Source organism: Lissotriton helveticus, chromosome 3_2 (genome assembly GCF_964261635.1).
Source record: "Lissotriton helveticus chromosome 3_2, aLisHel1.1, whole genome shotgun sequence".
Classification (NCBI taxonomy): Eukaryota; Metazoa; Chordata; class Amphibia; order Caudata; family Salamandridae; genus Lissotriton; species Lissotriton helveticus.
Window position 1 is genome coordinate 162,824,534 of NC_136062.1, and position 22,538 is coordinate 162,847,071.

At 46.5% G+C, this 22,538-nt stretch overlaps 1 protein-coding gene across 2 annotated transcripts in view; it reads right to left on the bottom strand.

Annotated features, from left to right (window-relative positions):
- The window catches only part of LOC144826529 (sulfotransferase 1B1-like), a 571,666-nt gene that overhangs the window by 97,534 nt on the left and 451,594 nt on the right, over nt 1-22,538 (bottom strand). For both annotated transcript variants that reach the window (XM_078684956.1, XM_078684955.1), the window contains one exon: nt 14,730-14,856. In XM_078684956.1, the coding sequence (XP_078541082.1) occupies nt 14,730-14,856 (127 nt within the window). The remainder of the gene's footprint in view (nt 1-14,729; nt 14,857-22,538) is intronic.

The following is a 22,538-nucleotide window of genomic DNA, read 5'->3' on the forward strand; positions in this document are numbered from 1 at the left end:
TGCTTTGGCACACTAAAAGATACTGGACAGAACAGCGTGACGGAAAATGTGATTTGCTTATGGGAGGTCGCACTAGTGGTAAAATGGCCATATAGACAGAAAAGCAGTTTGGTAGGATTTCACAGAAGCAGGGTTGGTGACCCCAACAACTAATGTTTAATAAGATTTTATGTAGCTGGTGCACAAAGGCGATACTTCTTTGCCCATGACATTTGATTGTTACAAATTAAACGAACATATACCTTCTTTGACTGATGCTGCCCCAGATATTGTTACAGAAGTACCATGAGATTTTGTATGCGACTTTTTAAGGTTGCCTATGTTTTATACATGATAGTTTAAATTTGCCAGAATTAGCTAAACAGAAGGGCAGAGCATTTAGAAATAGAACGTAGACGAAAGAAAGGGTTTTTTGACACCATGCTGTTCCATTTAAAAATGGAAAATTCCACAGCTTTTGGGTTGTGAACGGCTGGGTACTGACATGCTTTGACCTTGAGGAGATAACATGCATTCCACAGAGCCTCCTCTTCCCCGGCTAATTGTAAGGGAGGGGGGCGATCGCAGGAGCAGTCTCTTCCCAGTTTGTTATGTTTGGCGAGCACCCAAATTGTGTCCACGGAAGAGCTCTGTGTAAAGACTGTGAAGCTTCCTTTAATTGGAAAGATAGGGAGGCTTGCACAAAGGTGCAGGCTTCATCACCATCATGCCCCATCCCTATGAGGAGGTAGGCAGAGCAGACAGAAATTGGCAGCGACTCAATTTTAGGTCGCGGAGAGCTGCAGGGAAAGGAGGGGTTGCGAAGCAGAGAGAAGCCCGTCTCCTGCTTGTTATGGTTGATACTGAGCCAGCCTTGGGACGCGGACATTTCTGAAGGGAGGGGTATGCTAGCAAGGAGTGAGAAAGTAGTGAAGTTAGCTGCCCAGCCCTTCTGGCTGTGAAAGAAAAAATTAGATTTTGCCAAAATAAACTTAGAGAATATAATGCAGGTAGCATTCTTGAGCTATTCCCCAGATCTAGAGGAGAGCTTTCCAGACAAAAATTAAAATATTGGACTTTGAGAGATGTAAAAAGAATATTATGTGCTTTTGAATTGAAGTTTTTTGCAAGACATGTGATACTTGTCTATCGTTTCAGGTTGCTGGGATGGGCTGCCAGGGGTGCGAGTGATAATTTGCCCCGCCCTGTTTGTTTTTTTGTCTTCTTTATTTTTATTTTGTTATTTTAGTGTATTATGTTTGAAAGTGGAACTCTTTCAAGCCTGGAGCCAGACCGGAGCGGATGGTGATGTCCTGTGGCTGATAGCAGACGGGAGCTAATGATCTATGGAGGACCAGATCAGATGGGGTTCTTCCTTGTCAAGGGGATACTGATGAAGATGGGTGCCAGAGGGCTGTCATCTACCTAGATGGACAGCTTCTTTCTAAGCGAAGAAGGGATCAGCAGAGTGTGACATTGGGAACTGTTCCTTTTAAGTGAGGCTGACTTTGCAAGCATGAGAGCTGTGTATCTTTCGCACAAGAGAACTGCTTGTGCACCCTGACAAGAGACAGTGGTGTTTTTGTTTTCCTTTTTCACAGAAAAGAACACTTTCTTCCCATAGAGACAATATTTTCTGAGCTACAGTTGGCTGCCTTGGCAGTAGTATTTGCAGTTTAATAATTAGAGGTTCACATGACACAAGCTGAATTATTTCTAGATATTTCACCTGAGTTCTTGTTTTAGGTAATGCAGTAAGTTTAAAAAGAACAAAAAGAGAAAACCAGTTCATTATGATCTGCTTTGAATCCAATGTTTTTGAGTAGTCACTTTAACACAAGAGTTATTGATTATATTTTTGATTCTGTAATGCGGTTTTTACTCTTTCCAATGTGGCCTACAGACTTGAATCTTCCACTCTGAAAATGTAGTTTTTAAAGTTTTGCCTTTAAATGAGAAATGCAATGTTTCAATGACAATCAGATCTTCAGTTAGGTTTTATTCAGTTGCTGGTTGTTGTGCATTGATACTGCTTTTACAGTTAACAGATATGGTGCCCCAATGAGAGTTTTGTTTTTCAGTCATAATGTTCAGTTGCTAGTCAATGATTTTATTTTTGATATATGTGAATGGTGATGTTCAAGGGTCAAGGGGTGCAATGTAGTGAATGAGCCACTTTAGTGGTCTGATGATCTGTGATGACCCTCGATCACCACCATTGTGTACTGATTTTAGAGTGCTATGTTACTTTAGCCTTAATGTAGGATGGTCTTGCATTAGAATAATCTTGCCAAAGAATAGAAGGTATGGGATGTCGAGGTGCAGAGTTGTTGGTGATGGTGCACACATGTGCTCCATAGTGGATACTGAGGGATTAAGGGCATATTGTTATTTGAGTTAGGTGAATTATGACTTTAGCCTATTGGCTTTGACGTGGTCTAATATTATTCTGCTTTCCAAGTAGTAGAGGCCTATGCTTGAGCAACCCCATATTCTAAACTGCAGCCTATGTAGGTGAGAGGTGATATTTGAGATTACATGTGTTGTTCACCGGCAGTGAACCAGAGCAGACCAGTTCTTATTAGGAGGAATGTGCCTTCTTCGCATTGGCGCCATAACAAAAGCTGGGCCAGCTGCTGTTGGGTGCTTGGTGTGGAAAAGTACAGGAATCTTGTGAGAAAGGTAGGCGGGTTCTTCCAGAAGCTTCGATAGAGGATAGAGTTCTATATTAGAGAAAGGGGGTCCGAGAGAGAGGGAGAGTTTTCTGAGAGGCAGAGAGATTCTGAGATGCTTAGAGCTGGAGAGATGCTGAGATGCTGGTCTGGTGTTTTGGCGGTCTGATGATACATCACGGTGCAGACGTGCAGACGTGTTTGTGCAACAGAGAGTCCGGAACCAACCAGAGAGAGAGGGAAAGAGAGACGGACCCTTCTTCAGATGTCAAGATGCTAAGATTATGGTGAGGTGTTCTATGTATATCTAACTTTATTGAACTATGCTTTTATTTTCAGGCTCTATGTATATCTATGTGCTGATGATTGCTGCTAATGTTTACTGTGATGTTTAGTTATTTCATTCTTTTTTCATCCTATTATCATGTAATAAAGAAACCCTAGAGCGTATCATTTGTTTGCATTCCTCGTGAGGGAAGGTTGAGACCCTTTTTTTACCAAGTACTTACAGAGGGATGGGCGATTCCCCTCTAATGGGTAATTGTCGATACGGAAGGGAAAGTGCCTCCCATCAGGGATGTCTAAATTACATTGCCAGGAGGAGCATGCGTTGTTTACCCTCTCGGAAAGGGAGGTGTTGTGACTTGTTGTTATTTGCGAGCTCCTCAGCAATGGTCTTATATGTTGTCAGTGTTTATTCCTTTCTTGGGTAAGTATTGTGAAATGTGGTGTCTTTCTGGAACTGAGAAAGGATGTGGTAAGTAATGACCTGGTGACTGACAGAAGCACCAAAATATACGGAGAAGTTTGTCATTACAAGAATACATTAAGTCGACCTGGGTTTTACCATATACACACAGGTGTTGGAATGGGGGACATGAAGTATTCCTTAGTTGTAATAATTGTAAAAACTCACTAAGTGGTACACTTCTGTGCAATGAAGTTAATTTACATGGAGCCTGTGACGGTTCTGCAAATAACCTTTCATGCCTCCTGCACGCTTCACCCTCCACTACGATAATACCAATTTTCAGGCAGCTATCCAATGGCAGCTACGTTATGCTTAATGATCACAACTGTTGTGGCATGTTGCCAGGAAAAAGTTATCTCGTAACTGTGTCGTCCACGGTCACTTGTTGTATGCAAGTATTGTATCCAAAAACCGAGACAGAAAGGGAGACGGCTTTATGGCTTTCAATGAATATCTCTTCTATTCGAATTGATACTTTAAGCAGAATGAAAGCCATTCTTTTACAAAAAATGTGCCACTGACCTCGTCTAGAGACACGTATGATCTGCAAGTAACAAGGTCTTCTGCACAGATAAATGCATTATTATCAACAAACTGCCCAGTGCATTTTGCAGAAATGTTAAGCCAAATCTTAAACATGTCTGATACCAGCGGCATCGCACATGTATTCAAGACAACATTTTCGGGACTGTTAGCACCATTTGAAGCAGTCCTCTGCATTTTTCCAAATTTCGTGCACTCTGTGTTCGGCGGCCTGCCTCTCATCTTAGGACTGGTAGCAGGAATTCTATTTGTATTCCTTCTGCTCCGTTATGGCAAGTCAAACCAGCAGCGACGATCAGACAACCATGGAACAATGCCTCCTTGCCATAAGATATCGTGAGAGAATTTCCCAGATTCTTGGTTTGTCTCGTTTAAGAGATCCGAACACCACCTGGTTTCTATCGTTCAGACCAATCTGGCAAGATTGCATCTTATCTGTTCTTCGGTGCCTGCTTTGCGGAGAAGATTGCATGTTGGACATATGTCTTACACTTCCATCAGTCCTGCCTGCGGATGTTGACGCTTTGCTAGGTCCTGTAACGGCTCATGCATCGTGTTGTCCCCAACGGCTTCCAATTCTGATGACGGCATTCATTGAGATCTCACCGGCGAGATTGGCTGAGGGTGAGATACGAGGAACTACTGGCATGCATCAAACGCTGACAGCAATGCTCCCCACTTATGCACAATTGACCTACTAAATGAAGTGGTTCAACTTTCACCTACCACGGTAGACGACTTATTTTCTAGATGATCTAATGTTTTCTCCCGACTCTTCTGACACTCCTGAGAATAACTTTTGATTATTTCATACAGCGTTCCCTGAACTCTGCAATTTGGCCTTCATTGTTTACAAGCAAAGCGACTAATTTGAACTCTTTCCTAAATAGAACTTTTGGCACGCAATAATCTGCTTGAATTAGAACTATTCTAAGAGAACAAGATTTCATGTTTTGAACTTCCTTAAAATGACAATATTTGGCCTCAACTTCGATAGGGATAAAAAACAAACACAGTTAAAAACTTATGCTATGGGACTGATCTCAGGTATAGATTAATGACTGTACTTTCGTTTTATATAATGGGAAGATATATGCTCATAATTTATGCTTGATTTTAGGTAATGCCTACGACTTTATGCATACAGTATGCTCATTTCATGTGAACGAACCTATTCAAAAATGCATTTTTGTATTTTGGAGTGGGATTGTGAACACTTTGCTTTGAAATATGTTCAGTGCTTATGTATTATTGAACTTAATATTCGTGGAGTGGGTGTTATGTGGGAATCTAGGACCCTGTGTAATTTTTCCCGATTCATGCCCATATATAGGTATAATTCACCCAGTCCTTATACAGGCATAAAGAATCATTGCCTTACTTAGTTATAGCCTGTGCAGCCCTAATATGGCATGGGTTCTTACATTAAACTCCGAGAATCCACATTGATTTCGTGGTAAACCAGCCTTCAGCAGTTAGGAACTTCCCCCTGCTTGAATACTAATCCATCCAAGAAATCCTGGAGTTTTCAAGGAACTAAGTCACTAGTGACGATATTATGTTTAATCTTACGTCAAACTCGGCACCTTCAGGGGTATAAATATGCCTAAATTTGCCCAGTCAGACAGACGGTGGTTCAGGAGCAGATTGATTAACTACTTGCCCGATTCCCTACTGCTGCAAGTGCCGAAGGAAGCCGACCCTCCAACTGACGCACTCAGAAGACGCTGTCTTTTCTCTTGCCGAGAAATCCAGCTCCGGTGTTTCCAGGCTACCCTTGCAGGTTGCTGGGAGATCGAGTCTTGAGAGAGAGATACCAGCCCTCTATCATCCTAAAACCAAGGTACGGAGGTGATTAGACTCCTCGAGAATTCTTTTTTTTTTTTTTTTTTTTAAACCTTTATTCGTGTCAATAGGATATACAAATCTAGGCCTACAACCAAATCGGCCGGCCACAATACGAAAAGTAGTCCAGAGTACCAAAGCGAGCATTGCAGAGTCAATCATCAAGGAACATGAGTAATACAATCCTAGGAGGGAAAAACACACAGAGTTTAGAAGGCCAGGAAACAGGAGCAAAGAAGGTGAATTTTATGATATGGGGAGAAGGAGTACGACAGGCTCAACACCCATGTGGAAGAGTCCAAGTACCCAGAACAAAACCTCAACAACAGTAAGTGGGTATGAGGTCGCAATACAGAAGAGGCAACACAGCACGCATAGATAGAAAGGGATATATTAATGACATTCAATATGCAAACACTATCAACTTTGCATGCCCACCACCCAATAGCACAGCAGAGCCAAAACAAAGGGATCGGATAAAGATTATGTCAAGACCAGCCCATCGTAATAACCTCAGGTTAAAAAGGGGGAAGGGGAGGAAAAAAAAAAAAAGGGGGGGGGGAAAGGGGGAAGGAGGATAAAGTGGGAGAAGAAAGAAAAAGGAAATTGAAAACACAAAGGAAGAGAAGAACACCACGTCTAAACAGGCGTCCCGCGGCGGGGGTCACAGGAGAGAGCAGGAGAACGGACCACAAGGAGGGCGCGGCAATCGATATGGAAAACAGCAGAACTATAAGAGGAAGATCGACGACGCCACAGACCCCACCCCAATCATACCACGGAAGGCAAGGACAGACGCGGCACTCCAGAAAAAGAGATACAAAAGGGCCATAGAACTGAGGAAAATAAACATCAAATAGAGCCCAACCCACCCACCCCACCCTGCACCCCTGTAGAAGGCTACGGCCTACCCCTCAAACAGCGTGCCTGTCGCCCTAAACCAGAACCCGAAATGCAGTGGGAGAAAAGATAGAAAGAAGAACGAGACAAAAAAGGACAAAGAAACACAGGAAAGAAATGGGGAGGGAGGAGCATGAGGACAAAAACAAATACGGTCGGCCGCAGCCCTCCGCCCAACCACACAATCGCATTAAAAGTAAACCAGGACGACGCGATCTCAAGCGCCAGAAAACGTACAGAAGAGGGGCCCTCCCAACGCATCTCAAATATAAGCAACGGCACCACGAAGTCGCATACCAGTAAACCACCGGGAGTTGTGCACATTACCCCAATCCCTTTCTAACCACAAATCCCACCAACCACATAACAATATGAAGCGAGCTATTCGATGCGAGGCAAGCACACAATTGAAGGAAATCACAATTACGACGTAGACAAGGGGAGTCAATCAGTCCACAGGTGCGCAAAAGGCCAAGTAGGCAGTTCAAATGTATCAGCAACAACAGCACGGGCGGTGAAAAACAGGAGTACAGTTTTGCCAGTCGGAAACTCGGGAGGGTCCATGCGATGCAAAAGTTCGAACTCATCGGTGCAGAAACAGGTAGCTATCCACCATTCCTTCAGGCATCCAAGCCGGATAGGGCCTCGGCACAGCGTCCAAGTCCTCGAACTCAACACTACGGGAAGCAGGGGGCCCCATTACCACAGGCCCACAAAACGGTCGATGAACAGCGGTAACAACACTCGAAGCAGCCGGGGGGGGCGAGGCAGTGGAGGCACTGGGACAAGAGAGAGGCAAGAAGAAGCGTCCATCCAAAATGGCGGCAGACCGCGGCGAGCATACAGGAGCATCGGGGGCCAGGGATGCGCGCAGGGATCTCAGGGCATCGAGGATATCACCAACCGTAGGCTCACGAACACAAGTCCAGGCACCCACGCAATCCGGTAACCCCAGTCCGTCGCATCGAGGCGAGCCCCGCTCCAGAGAGTTGGCAGCCATTTTGTGAAGTCAGCCCCTTCACTACCCTCTGCGACTGCCAAAAAACAGTTAAAAAATGTAGGACTTTACAGAGCTCCGGGGGGGTCCCAGCAATGGCGGCCTTGGTACAAACAGGATATTCGCCCAATGTGGGGGCCCACCTATATTACCACCGGCGCCCCTCACGAGCAAAGTCCGGGCGCGAGGGTCCAGGGTCGCTGGACGCAGCAGCGGCGGGGGGGATCCCTTCGCAGAATCAGTCCCCGGACCTGGAGGGGCAGCTACCATGTAAGCATGAAAAGAATTCTCAATATCATCCACTGCTGGAATGGTAACCCATGAATAAAACACTTAGAAGCAGAATGCTTGATCTGCCTCGACTAAAAAATAATGGTAGCCCCTACACTGAGGACCCCATGCTGTGTCAAATGTTGTGTAACCACCACCCGGTTATGTGCCGGAATGGCGACCGGTTGTGCCATGTCATAAGTAAACAATAAAGCAAACACAAGGCGATGATGAAACTTTTCAGACACTCATCCCCAGTCACAGATTTAAGGTGAATCCATCATCATTCTTTAGCTCACTTCACTACCCCACTTTGGACCCAGCCATGTGCAAATCAGTCTTGACACTGTGCCTCATGGAAACAGTCCAGCCCGAACTGCCAGGCAAGGTCCTCCCTGGACCAGAAACAAGCATCCTGGATCCGGTTTCGGGGTAACACCTCTCATCAGCCTGGATAGCTTGAATCCAGTGGAAAAGTGAGCAAGGGACCAATTTCTGTGCATACTCTGCCAAATTAGTGTGAACAAAGCAAACACAAAGAGACGATTAACAGAGCGCTGCAACTTTTCAGATGCTCTACCCCAGTCACAGATCTGGGTTGAATCCATCCTCATTCTCTACCTCACTTCGCCACCCCAGTTTGGACCCAGCTAAATGGAAATCAGTCTTGACCCTGTGCCTCATGGGAACAGTCCAGCCGGACTGCCTGGCCAGGTCCTCCCTGAAAGAAAACTGTGGTTACGATGAGTCACATTGGGAGATCGGGGGTACTTTATACCAAATTCAATTGGACTTTGTTGAAATGCCTCTGTGTAATGGATTGAGGTACATTTTGGTTGTTGTGTGCATCTTTTAACGATGGGCGAAAGTGTATACGACTAGAAGGTGTGATAGCCCACAGTAGCAAAGTTATTGTTAATGCTTATCCTGCGCTTCGAATTTCCAACTACATTGGAGTTGGATAGAGGAACAGACTTCCATAGCGAGATCATGAATCTGCGGTGTACCGCCTTAAATGTGGATCAGAGACTGCATTGTAGCTACAGATGGGAGGCATCAAGAATTGTGGAACAGATTAATGGGACGCTAAAGATGATAATAGCAAAAGTGTGTGTTTCGGTATCTTTGAAATGGCCGGATGCATTGTCTTTGGTTCTAATGAGTTTGCTCAGCATTCATGATAGGAGGACTGTGCTATCTCGCACAAGATTCTCATGAGGAGAGGGAATTGCTTACCTGCAGTGTAATCTACAGCATTAATTAAGATAACAGACACTTTGGTCCTTGTTTACTGTAAGGGATTGGCTGATATGATTTTTTCAGTGTCTCACCAGTTTGAAGCTGCGACATAACCAACCTTGAGAGACCTCTACCATGACTGGGTGTTGGTGTGAACTGTCTTGACTCACGGTGGCAGACTGCTGTGAAGTGTGGAGGCCTGCTGAACAGGATACACGCATCACACACCCATTGAGTCTCAGGGCCCTTGAAAGAAACAGTTCCTCTCCCAGAAATAACTCCAGCCTTGGCCGCAAGCTCACAGCAGAGGACAAGCCAAGCTTTGGGGGTTCCTCAAGAGGCTGAATACTCACCAAGTCGAGCTGAGGGGTGGTCAAGCTACACAAAGCATAGTTACTGACTCAGCAGGAGATGGTAACGTTGCAAGTGGAATAGAGTATGATTTAACAGGAGAGACTGGTGAGAAAATTGGTCATGTATGGTCAAGGAAGAAAGAGGTTGTAACCGAGTCGTGGACAGTGACACAGAGAAGACAAAATCTGAGACTTGCAGCTGAGAAAGATCTTGCACAGATAACTGGATCGTCTGGATCTGATCAAGGATAGTCAGAACAAGCCAAATGTTGTGTGGGGATTTAGATTCCATATGTATTTTCCTGATTCATGCCCTTCTATAGGTACTATTAACATTGCCCTTATATAGGCATAGACATCAAGCCCTTATTTAGGCATAGTCCACACAGTCCAAAAATATGCATGGCTACTTCCATCCGTTCATCAAACGGCACAATGATTTCTTGGAAAACCAGACTCTGAAGCAGAAGGGACTTCCTCTAGCCTGGATTACGATTTCTCCAAGAAACTCATTATTATGCATGAACAACTATTCCTTAGGGGTTCATCCATGACGTTCATATGCCCAACTTGACGTCAAAGCTGGCATTCCTAAACACCTTCAATGTATAAATATACCTTCACTTGCTATGGCAAAGCACAGTGTGGTTCGTGCAGTTCAACTACCTACTTGCACGACGCAGTTCGGTACAGCAAGTGCCAAAGGAAGCCAACACTCCAGCGGACTCACTGATCAGAAGCTGTCCTCCTATACGGACAATCCAGCTCCAGTGTTTCTAACTCCCCTGGCGGGGTGTTGGGAAATCAAGTCAGAGACAGAGATACCAACCTCTTTCATTCTAAGATATAGAGCAGATTAGAACCTAGAGAAACCTTTGACAATTCTTGGCAACAACTAAACCTATCCTAAAGACCACACTTACTTCTTCCCTCGAACTACACCTAGGTTAGGTACATTGGGATAGGCGTATTTTAGAAGCACCAGTTGAGTATTTTAGCCTGTGTTATTTATGTATGTATTTTTATGTCATAGCACTAGAAAATGCTATTACAGTATTATTTTATACTACTGTTTATGCTGTACGCATTATACTTAGCATTCTGTCTAACGATTGTAGCAGTTGACCTCTCTTGCATGAGAAAGAAGACTGTTCAATAAACCCCTTTTAATAAAACGCCTGTCTCTCTATTTCTGTGCAACTCCTAGAAACGAAGCATGCACGATTGAGTAACATAGTTATCTATTGTTTCCACAACGCTGAAGATATTTGTTCCAGTCCTAGGGAAACAAAGTTGTCATGTTTATGCAGTTGTCAGAAACGAATCCCTTCTTGTGTATAGCTGGCACTCACAATTAAGTTTAGTATACTCGATAGAGACATATTGACCTCAGTCCTATGTCAAATCTATAGTGTATATTATTCCAATGTGCAGAGCCTATTGGGAATATAGGAACTACACTACACCAAGAGAGCATGAGGCGATCAAGGAGAGCAAGAGTGCTGTATTAGAGATACGCCTCTCCCGAGTGGACCTATCTAGCCACAAATGCCAGGGAGATTGTGATGTGAGACAATCATACTGATTATCGAGATTCAGCTGAGGGCTCCCGGAATAGATGCAATTCTGTCATTGACCGTGCCTTACCTACCAAGGTTGAGTGGCTTACGGACACTAATTCTGGAAGACATCCAATTTTTGAGTTCTGGAAATCAGTCACCGTCATAGGAGATTGCAGCATTTTGAGCTGAACCGTTACAGCGAGTTATCAACAAAATTGGCTCTGATCTCATAAGGGATGTAAATGGAAATTGAATTGTAAATAAATACAAAAATCCTTGCTTGAAAGAAGATAACCTTGGCCCAAGTGGAAGAACAAAAATAGGGATTTTTCCTTAGAAGAAGAAATAGCGCTAGGGAATTCTGCGAGGCCGTGTAAATATTGTACCAAAGACTGTTATAGAATTTTCAAGATCCCAAAGACGCTGTTCAAGGACTTGCTGCACAAAAGAGGCGAAAAAAAGACACATTGTGTTGATCCTCTTACAGCTACATTCCAAGCCAATTTGAATATGGATCCTGGAAATTCAAACTGTAGCTACAAATGTATAATAGGCGTATGTATTGTAGGAATAATAATAGGGATAGCTGTAGTGATTGCGGAGTACATTATAAACACAGTATGAGGTTAAGGGAGTGGGAGTACATAAGACATCCACACCTACTACTATCACCATAAAGAAGAGGGTAATTCCGGATCTGATAGAGGCTCAATAGAGCAAACTACTAATGTGCTACATGCAGATTTGTATAAAGGAGATTATACGCTGAATGCTTATGCAAATTTACTGTACCAGTATGTGGACACTATGGATGTGAGAGACAGTTAAGTGGGTCTACAACTGCCTGCTTCAGTCGAGGAAGGTATAAGGTATCACCATCTGCCATTGACATATCGAATTAGTTGCAGTCTGTTTCTCATCATATTTTATGGGAAATCATTACAAGTGCTATTTCTCAAATTATGATTTGGTGCTTTCAGAGGTTCCAGTTTATAAACATCTGAACAAATATGATTACTACAAGCAAGAAGAGAGAATTGGAAAGTTTTTTATACCTACATTCACACTGGATACAGCTCATCCTCATAGATGTAATTTAACTTATACCTTAACAGATATGGAGAAAAAGTTTGTAGATCAAGTAGAATATAGACAAAGGGGACTAACAGTTCATCTTAATAGTAGGGAGGAAACTTTTAAATAGACCAAGGAAGAACTAGCTCACAAGGCTGAGGGAACCTATGGTCCTATAGCTCTAGATTGGGAACAACAAGGCAAGCTTTGCATTCGATATATACAGACATATTACAATGCCATATTTGTGGGACAGAGTGCATGTAAACACACGTTTATGACTGATGCCTCTTCAAAGAAATGTTTGCAGGAAGCTGATGAAGTGGTGCCAAGTGTGTACTTTGAGCGTGGGAGAAATGAGTATGTTCATCTTCTGAATAATGGGTGTGGTACTTGGTATGTGGCTGTTGTGTTTACAAAAATATACTATGTGGAGGATTTGGAGAGTTTGGTATGAAAGGCAGATCATGTGGAGAAACATGGAACATGTGCTGGTGAAATCATGGGGTATATATTTAGAGCAATGTAACCTAGTTTGGGAGTGGTTTTAAATGACATCAAGATTAGGAGGGTATCCCCTATTGTGAATAAGTTGTCAGTTAATACAGCTCAGTCACTATTACTTGTAGATGGAGAGATGGTTTCAATAAGAGCTAGGGTAATACAAAGCAGTCTTGCTTTAGATATGTTACTAGCAAAAGAGGGCGTAGTCTGTAAAATTTGAAGGTCCTATAGTGTTGCACCTATATACCAGAAAACAGTAAGGACCTGAGGAAGTATATCATTGAGCTACATCATGAGATACATGAAATGGCAACTGAGGGAAGTTGGGATATGATTGGGAAAGGATTTAGAAAAGTTGAAAGTTGGTTTGCAAATCTTGGAAGAGGGATTTTTGGTTATATTTTGAAGCCATTTTAATTACTGTAGTCTTCATTATAATCTTGTTAGCATGCAAATGGCATGCAAATGGCAAAAGTCGAGACAATAGGGAGAGAAAGGAAAATGGAAAGACTGCAGGACAGTCATTATGAAAATCTTAAGCATTTAGACAGAAGGTATAAGCTATGACATCGGTTTACGTAAGTCTACTCTACAGGGAGTTAGAGAACATTGTGTTGCCACAGATCAGCAGTGGGAGTGACTGATATAGCGTAAAATCCAATTTCCATTGTAGGGGTGCATTATGATCACAAGTGTAGACTTCATTGCATATAATCTTTTGCTGTGTTAACCTCAGTGTTAGGGTCTTGTAATGCAATACCATGAATGTGACATGCGTGGGCCAAAATGTAGAATATATGTAGAACTATGTAGAAAATGAAATGTAAACAGCAGAGAGCCCTAACAGAAAGCTATTGTATTGTGCATTTGACTATCATTTTATTATTGAATATGTTTATTAATCATGTCATTTTATAAGTAGATGAAAATAATAACTACAAATGTCTTACATTTTATATAATTTCGTACAGCTAATGCTCATCTCGCCTATGTTAGCTGCTTATTGTAGGCCTAGAATGCATTTCTCTTGGAAGCTCTTGCATTAGAAAATAATAGTTGAATTCCGTGTGTCTGTTAGATTCTGTGTTTTCTCACGTTTATCTTGCAGCTGGAAGAACCGCCCTTGTTAGTTAGAATAATGTCTTTGTTTTAGGAGTTAGGCAAGGAGAGAAGAAGATACATCGGGAGCCAGCACTGATAAGGAGAACTGTTGTACTTTATCACCGGAGAAGGCCTGGGAATTAAAGTCAACATGCAAACTCGTCGTCCCATGGAAAACTACCAACAAAAATGTGGCCTTCTAGGATGTTGTGACCAAAAATGCATCCTGGGAAGGTACCTAAGATACTAGGAGTATTGTATGTAGGGAAAGAGTCTACTTCTTCTCTGCCCTTAGGAAAGAGAGCATGTTTGACTGAGCTCTGTCTCAGTAGCTTAATGCTAGTTGACCCAACAAAGTGAAGAGTCTTCTAAGGAAGACTCCACATGCTGACACCTTAACTGATCTTGTCCACAACATTCTTAACTAGGGATGTCAAGTTAGTGTTAGTACAGGGATAGATTAATGCTTTATTTCCATGAACCCTCGTTGCAGGGGAATTTGGACTCTTGTTACATGATATTTTGTATATTGATTCCTGAATTGATTATCTTACGTATGCTGCATTGCCTCAACTTTATTCGTAGATTTGGCTTTGTATTAGTCCCAATGGATTTCTACACCCTCGTTTTAAGGTGTTTGTATTTCTAGGTTGTTTTTGGCTTTGTAAAAAATGTACAAACTTTATTCTGTAGTTTATTCTGTAGTTTGTGATTCTTAAGGACTCTGGAGAACTGAAATTGAATTGATTGATATTGTTAACAATATATATCCCCCTACGCTTTCATGCTGAGAAAAAGTACCATCAATTCGAGGTTCTAGAGCCAATATAGACCATGGCTCCTTCACATGCAATATAAATAACAACCTTTTACTTCTAGCAATTTTCATAACACCACAACAAAGGCAGAAAACCCATTGAAATATGAAATGTTACATACCGTTCCCTGCGATAAAGTCCTCCAAATACTGTGCAAAGGTCCCAGGCTCTGGGGGCAGTATGTTTGCCAGGCTGTAATGGTAAGATGAGACGGCCACATCCTTGGCATTTCGTGCCACGTAGACGATCTAGACAAAGAAATAAAGGAGACTGTAGACTACTACTTATTCAAGGGTCAGGTTTATACAGAGCACATGTAGCCTGCATCTAGAACAAAGCAATCCCAATTTGAGAAAAGACACATTTTCAAAAATCAAATAAAATATTTTCTACCCTAATCTTTATCACTGACTACGAGTGGCCTGGGAAATAAGATGGATTTAATCCCTGTCTTCCCTGTCTCCTGGACTTACCTATATTCGGGGGGGGACTAGTAACTACAGCTCACTACAAGTTGGATCCTGAGGGTCCATCTATAAATGAGGAAATACCAGGCGAGTCATAATTGCGGATCAAATTCTCCCAGGAATTCCTAACTTTATGCTTGAATTTCACCAGGAGTTTCCAACTGCTTTCAGCATCTGAAAATTAGTAACTTCATTCTTTCATTTTCTAACTTGTTCCAGAATGCCTAGTTTTAACTATCTTTTGTTTATACAATTTGCATTTATATTGTTCATCTTTTTGTGACATGGCTACAACAAATGAAAAAGGATCATTACAGAATTTAAGATGCAAACTATAAACCTGCACTTTTAATTTCCACATAAAAGTATGTAAACTTTGTTCACAAGTTGCAAGCATATGTTTTCAGTGGGCCCGATTCACAGAACTAACTTGAGTCAAAATCCTAAACTTACTACCATTTGCTCATTTTGGCATTCACAGTAGGCACTTACTCATTGATGAGTAAGTGCCTTCCGTGCATACCAAAATGAATAAGTGCCTTCTGTGAATACCAAAATGAGTAATTGCCTTCTGTGAATACCAAAATGGTAGTAAGTTTAGGATTTTGTCTTAAGTTAGTTCTGTGAATCGAGCCCTAAGTGCATATTTACATTCTGAGAAAAGGTGGGAGAGGAACATTCTTCAGCTGTGTATCTTTGGCTCCAATGGTATTTGTTTCTTTGTAAAGAGTATATAAAAAGAAGATAGAGTGTTTTTGAAGGGAGAGCTGAGATTTTCAGCCTACAGGCATCTCATATTCTATATAAGGATAAGGACTTTTCAAATAGAAGACACTCTTTAAAAGCATAGGAAGCTAGCGAGAAGAGCTGAGCACAAAATAATACATTAATGAAGTTTGAGTATTGGGTCTACTTGGCAAAGTTGACAGCCACCAAATAGTGGCAGATATCCTGTCCGCTGTTTTCAAAGTGCCATTGACAATAATTCACTCTTAACATGGAAGAGGGGGCATTTGCCACTTTTTGTCAGATGTCATGGATCCATCCATATCTAAAAAACGTGCCTAGGGCCTCTTTCAGAATGTCGCAGATGGACTGTTGTTGCTGACTGTCAGGCCAGCAGTTAACCAACGGCCGTATTTAGGATTTTGGCAGATAGATCTCCATCCACAGTGGTGGAGGACAGTCCATCAGTAGTCAGTCAGGCCTTTGTAATTCCCCTGTTGACAGACATCCTCCATCAAGGTTGCTACGGTGGACAGTTGTCCACTGTGATGGAGGTACTATTCTGACCAAGGACAGCAATGGCATATGGGGATTACGGAAGTGGATACATCTGTCAAATTTGATGTCTGCATCAGTCAAAATGCACGGTTCAAAGTCGACCCATCAGCAACACCTGCATCACTCCAGAAACAAAACAAACCATATAACATACCTTAGAATCCAAGGTCCTATTGTATATAATTATTGGCATGGCTGGCAGAAGTGCCCCAGATTCATTAAACAATTGTTAACTTTGCTAGTTAGGGTTGAGCTCCAATCACTTGAAGCACAGGTGCAGACAACAACTGTGAGCCAAGGAAGGGAAATGCGGGCCATAGTTATGGATAAGGAGAATACAGTATCTAATACTAGATATTCACAGGAGATCATCCAGAAGTGGTGTAAAAACCTGCATGGGAGAGTCAATTCCACCACCCAACATGCAATGAGAATATGTGGTGGCACTCCCAGACCCCTTAAGCCCTGGAAGTAGGAGGTGTCGGCCATGTACCACATTGAAAGCAGATTGCTAATTACAAAATACATTTTTCTGTCAGAAACACCTCACATAATTCCCTATGCAATGAAAATTCACCAATTCCTCATTCTTGGACACATTCTTCTTACCAAAAGCACCCATTAAGAACCTAGTCAAAACATCATGCTATGAGATTTGTGCCACAATTCACATCAAACCTTATGTTGTATGTACATAAAGTTACAAGTTTCTTATGGCACCATAATGTGGACCCACTCAAATCATGATCCTGTAGCACAATCAAACCCTATGGAGGCACCACAGTGCTACTTAATGAAAAGCCAGCAGCACACTACAGTGGTACATATGTTCTTAAGTGGGACACCCCCGCGCCGCACGGCCACCAGCTGCTGCGTGTGCCCCTGTGCTGTGCCCTCTGCCTCGCTGCCTGCCTCGCTGCCGGCTGACCCTGCTATTGTTGCTCTGTTCTGTTTTGTAAATCATTTGTGCTTGTTTTTCTCTCGTAGTTTTTGCCCGTGTTAAGCGTTTTTTGACCATCATTTGTGCTTGTTGTTCGTAGTTTCTGCCCGTGTTAAGCGTGTTTTGATTGTCATTTGTGCTTGTTTCTTCGTAGTCTCTGCCCGTTCTCCTTCCTGTTTCCCGCCTTCCTCGCCGCCCCCCGCTTCCCGCCACCACCGCCGACCCCGCCCCTTTTTTCCTTCTGTTCCCTCCCCGCTCCCGCCTCCCAGCTGCTCCGCCCACCCGCGCACTTGGCCTTAAATGGCGACCGTGCGACACAGGTGAGTGTGACCCACTTGTGGGACACCCCCGCGCCGCACGGCCAGCAGCTGCTGCGTGTGCCCCTCTGCTGTGCCCTCTGCCTCGCTGCCTGCCTCGCTGCCGGCTGACCCTGCTATCGTTGCTCTGTTCTGTTTTGTAAATCATTTGTGCTTGTTTTTCTCTCGTAGTTTTTGCCCGTGTTAAGCGTTTTTTGACCATCATTTGTGCTTGTTGTTCGTAGTTTCTGCCCGTGTTAAGCGTGTTTTGATTGTCATTTGTGCTTGTTTCTTCGTAGTCTCTGCCCGTTCTCCTTCCTGTTTCCCGCCTTCCTCGCCGCCCCCCGCTTCCCGCCACCACCGCCGACCCCGCCCCTTTTTTCCTTCTGTTCCCTCCCCGCTCCCGCCTCCCAGCTGCTCCGCCCACCCGCGCACTTGGCCTTAAATGGCGACCGTGCGACACAGGTGAGTGTGACCCACTTGTGGGACACCCCCGCGCCGCACGGCCACCAGCTGCTGCGTGTGCCCCTCTGCTGTGCCCTCTGCCTCGCTGCCTGCCTTGCTGCCGGCTGACCCTGCTATCGTTGCTCTGTTCTGTTTTGTAAATCATTTGTGCTTGTTTTTCTCTCGTAGTTTTTGCCCGTGTTAAGCGTTTTTTGACCATCATTTGTGCTTGTTGTTCGTAGTTTCTGCCCGTGTTAAGCGTGTTTTGATTGTCATTTGTGCTTGTTTCTTCGTAGTCTCTGCCCGTTCTCCTTCCTGTTTCCCGCCTTCCTCGCCGCCCCCCGCTTCCCGCCACCACCGCCGACCCCGCCCCTTTTTTCCTTCTGTTCCCTCCCCGCTCCCGCCTCCCAGCTGCTCCGCCCACCCGCGCACTTGGCCTTAAATGGCGACCGTGCGACACAGGTGAGTGTGACCCACTTGTGGGACACCCCCGCGCCGCACGGCCACCAGCTGCTGCGTGTGCCCCTCTGCTGTGCCCTCTGCCTCGCTGCCTGCCTCGCTGCCGGCTGACCCTGCTATCGTTGCTCTGTTCTGTTTTGTAAATCATTTGTGCTTGTTTTTCTCTCGTAGTTTTTGCCCGTGTTAAGCGTTTTTTGACAATCATTTGTGCTTGTTGTTCGTAGTTTCTGCCCGTGTTAAGCGTGTTTTGATTGTCATTTGTGCTTGTTTCTTCGTAGTCTCTGCCCGTTCTCCTTCCTGTTTCCCGCCTTCCTCGCCGCCCCCCGCTTCCCGCCACCACCGCCGACCCCGCCCCTTTTTTCCTTCTGTTCCCTCCCCGCTCCCGCCTCCCAGCTGCTCCGCCCACCCGCGCACTTGGCCTTAAATGGCGACCGTGCGACACAGGTGAGTGTGACCCACTTGTGGGACACCCCCGCGCCGCACGGCCACCAGCTGCTGCGTGTGCCCCTCTGCTGTGCCCTCTGCCTCGCTGCCTGCCTCGCTGCCGGCTGACCCTGCTATCGTTGCTCTGTTCTGTTTTGTAAATCATTTGTGCTTGTTTTTCTCTCGTAGTTTTTGCCCGTGTTAAGCGTTTTTTGACCATCATTTGTGCTTGTTGTTCGTAGTTTCTGCCCGTGTTAAGCGTGTTTTGATTGTCATTTGTGCTTGTTTCTTCGTAGTCTCTGCCCGTTCTCCTTCCTGTTTCCCGCCTTCCTCGCCGCCCCCCGCTTCCCGCCACCACCGCCGACCCCGCCCCTTTTTTCCTTCTGTTCCCTCCCCGCTCCCGCCTCCCAGCTGCTCCGCCCACCCGCGCACTTGGCCTTAAATGGCGACCGTGCGAACGTGCAGCGTTGACGCGCAGCGGGCGCGCCGATTGCGCGCCGAAGGCACGCCAAAGGTAAGCCCGTCTGCGCCCGTCCGTGACCGAATCGCGACCAGCGCCAGGACCCCTGGCCCCCACCGACGGAAGCCGACCCGACGAACCTACAACGCCGCCGATCTCATCGCACTCAACACCGGCCGCATCCCAGGATGTCATCGAGCCGCCCCGAAGCACACCCACGGACCCTTCAGCTGCCACGCCTGCAAGTTCACCTGCATCCGGACTCATCCTGCACCAGCACTCGCCAAGCCGAACATCAGCAGCAACCACCTCAAGTGCATCCTGCTCAACACCCGCTCCGTCCACAGACACGCCGTAGAACTCTGGAACCTCCTCGACACCACCGCCCCTGACGTTGCCTTCCTCACCGAGACCTGGATGAACGCCTCCTCAGCCCCAGACATCGCCATCGCCATCCCGGAGGGCTACAAGATCATCCGGAGGGACCGCACCGCCAACCTGACGGGAGGAGGCATTGCCATCATCCACAGAGACACCATCCGCATCACGACCAACACCGACGACACCCTAACCACCGCTGAACACCTGCACTTCCAGATCCACACCAACCCGAAGACCACCCTCAGAGGCACCCTGATCTACCGACCCCCGGGTCCACGCGCACGATTCAGCGAGGACATCGCCGACTTCGTCAGCCCGCATGCCCTCCCCTCCGCCGACTACATCCTCCTGGGGGACCTCAACTTCCACCTGGAGAACAACAGCGACCGCAACAACATCAGCCTGCTCGACAACCTCGCCAACCTCGGACTCAAGCAACTGGTGACCACCCCCACCCACCTCGCCGGACACACACTCGACGCCGTCTTCTCATCCAGCAAAGACGTCACCTTCAGCCACGCAACAGGACTCCACTGGACGGACCACAGCTGCGTCCACTTCACCTTCAAAAGAACGACGATCCACCACCACCAGCAACAGGTTGCCCGAAGAAGCTGGAACAAGATCACAGCCGACCAGCTCACCGCTTCCCTGAGCCAGCACCCCCCCGCCAGCTCAGCGAACCCCAGCCAGGCCGCCGACAACCTCACGAAGTGGATCAACAACTGCGCGGACGAACTCGCCCCTCTGAGAACCCCACCCAGCAGACCCTGCAGCAGAAAAACACCATGGTTCACCGACGAACTCAAGAGCTCCAAGAAGAACTGTCGAGCCCTCGAGAAAGTCTGGAGAAGGGAACCAACTACGGACAACATGACCACCCTCAAGCTCGCCACCCGGAAACACCACCAACTGATCCGCGCCACCAAGAAAAATACATACAAGGACCGGCTGGACAACAACGCACACAACTGCAAGGAACTCTTCAACATCGTGAAAGAGCTCTCCAACCCCAACGCCGGAAACAATGACATCACCCCGTCGCAAGACCTCTGCAACTCCCTCGCGTCCTACTTCCACAACAAGATCGCGGACATACACAACAGCTTCAGCAACCAACCAACGCAAGCCACAACCGCAACAACGCCACCCACCACCACCCTCCGCACCTGGACTCCGATCAGCACCGAAGACACCATCCGCACAATGAACTCCATCCATTCCGGATCTCCGACTGACCCCTGCCCTCACCACGTCTTCAACAAGGCCGACGCTGTCATCGCACCCCACCTGCGGGACATCATCAACACCTCCTTCGACACCGCCACCTTCCCGGAGAGCTGGAAGCACGCCGAACTCAGCGCTCTTCTCAAGAAACCCACAGCAGACCCCACCGACCTCAAGAACTACCGTCCCATCTCGCTCCTCCCGTTCCCGGCCAAAGTCATCGAGAAGACCGTCAAAAAACAGCTGGCCGCCTTCCTCGAGACGAATGGATCCCTCGACCCCTCACAGTCTGGCTTCCGAGTGAACCACAGCACCGAGACCGCCCTCATCGCTGCCACCGATGACATACGAACTCTGATGGACAACGGAGAAACAGCGGCCCTCATCCTCCTGGACCTCTCCGCGGCTTTCGACACTGTCTGCCACCGCACCCTAATACAGCGCCTCGGCAACATCGGAATCCAGGACAAGGCACTGGAATGGATCACCTCCTTCCTCGACGGAAGAACACAGAGAGTCCGCCTACCACCGTACAAGTCAGAGGCCACCAAAGTCATCTGCGGCGTCCCTCAAGGGTCCTCACTGAGCCCCACCCTCTTCAACGTCTACATGAGCCCCCTCGCGGCCATCGCACGCCAACACAACCTCAACATAATCTCCTACGCCGACGACACCCAGCTGATCCTCTCCCTGACCAACGACCCCGCCACCGCCAGAGCCAACCTGCACGAAGGGATGAGAGATGTAGCCGAATGGATGACGACCAGCCGCCTGAAACTGAACTCGGACAAGACGGAGGTCCTCATCCTGGGCTCCTCGCCCTCCGCCTGGGACGACTCCTGGTGGCCCCCCGCCCTGGGCACCGCACCCAAACCGACGGACCACGCACGCAACCTGGGCTTCATCCTGGACTCCTCCCTCTCCATGACCAGACAAGTAAACGCCGTCTCCTCGTCTTGCTTCAACATCCTGCGCATGCTACGTAAGATCTTCCGGTGGATCCCCACCGAAACGAGGAAGACGGTCACCCAGGCCCTCGTCACCAGCCGACTGGACTACGGCAACGCCCTCTACGCCGGAACCACCGCCAAGCTCCAGAAGAGACTCCAGCGGATCCAGAACGCCTCGGCCAGACTCATCCTCGACATCCCCCGACGCAGCCACATCTCCGGACACCTGAGAGATCTGCATTGGCTCCCGGTCAACAAGAGAATCACCTTCCGTCTCCTCACCCACGCGCACAAAGCCCTACACGACCAAGGCCCGAGCTACCTCAACAACCGGATCAACTTCTACACTCCCAAGCGCCTCCTCAGATCAACCAGCCACGCCCTCGCCGCCGTCCCCCGCATCCGAAGAGCGACAACAGGAGGAAGGTCCTTCTCCTACCTGGCCGCCAAGACCTGGAACTCACTCCCAACCGACCTGCGCCTGACCCAAGACCACCTCTCCTTCAGGAAGAAGCTCAAGACCTGGCTGTTCGAGCAGTAACGGCACCCCCCCCCCAACCCAGCGCCTTGAGACCCTACGGGTGAGTAGTGCGCTCTAT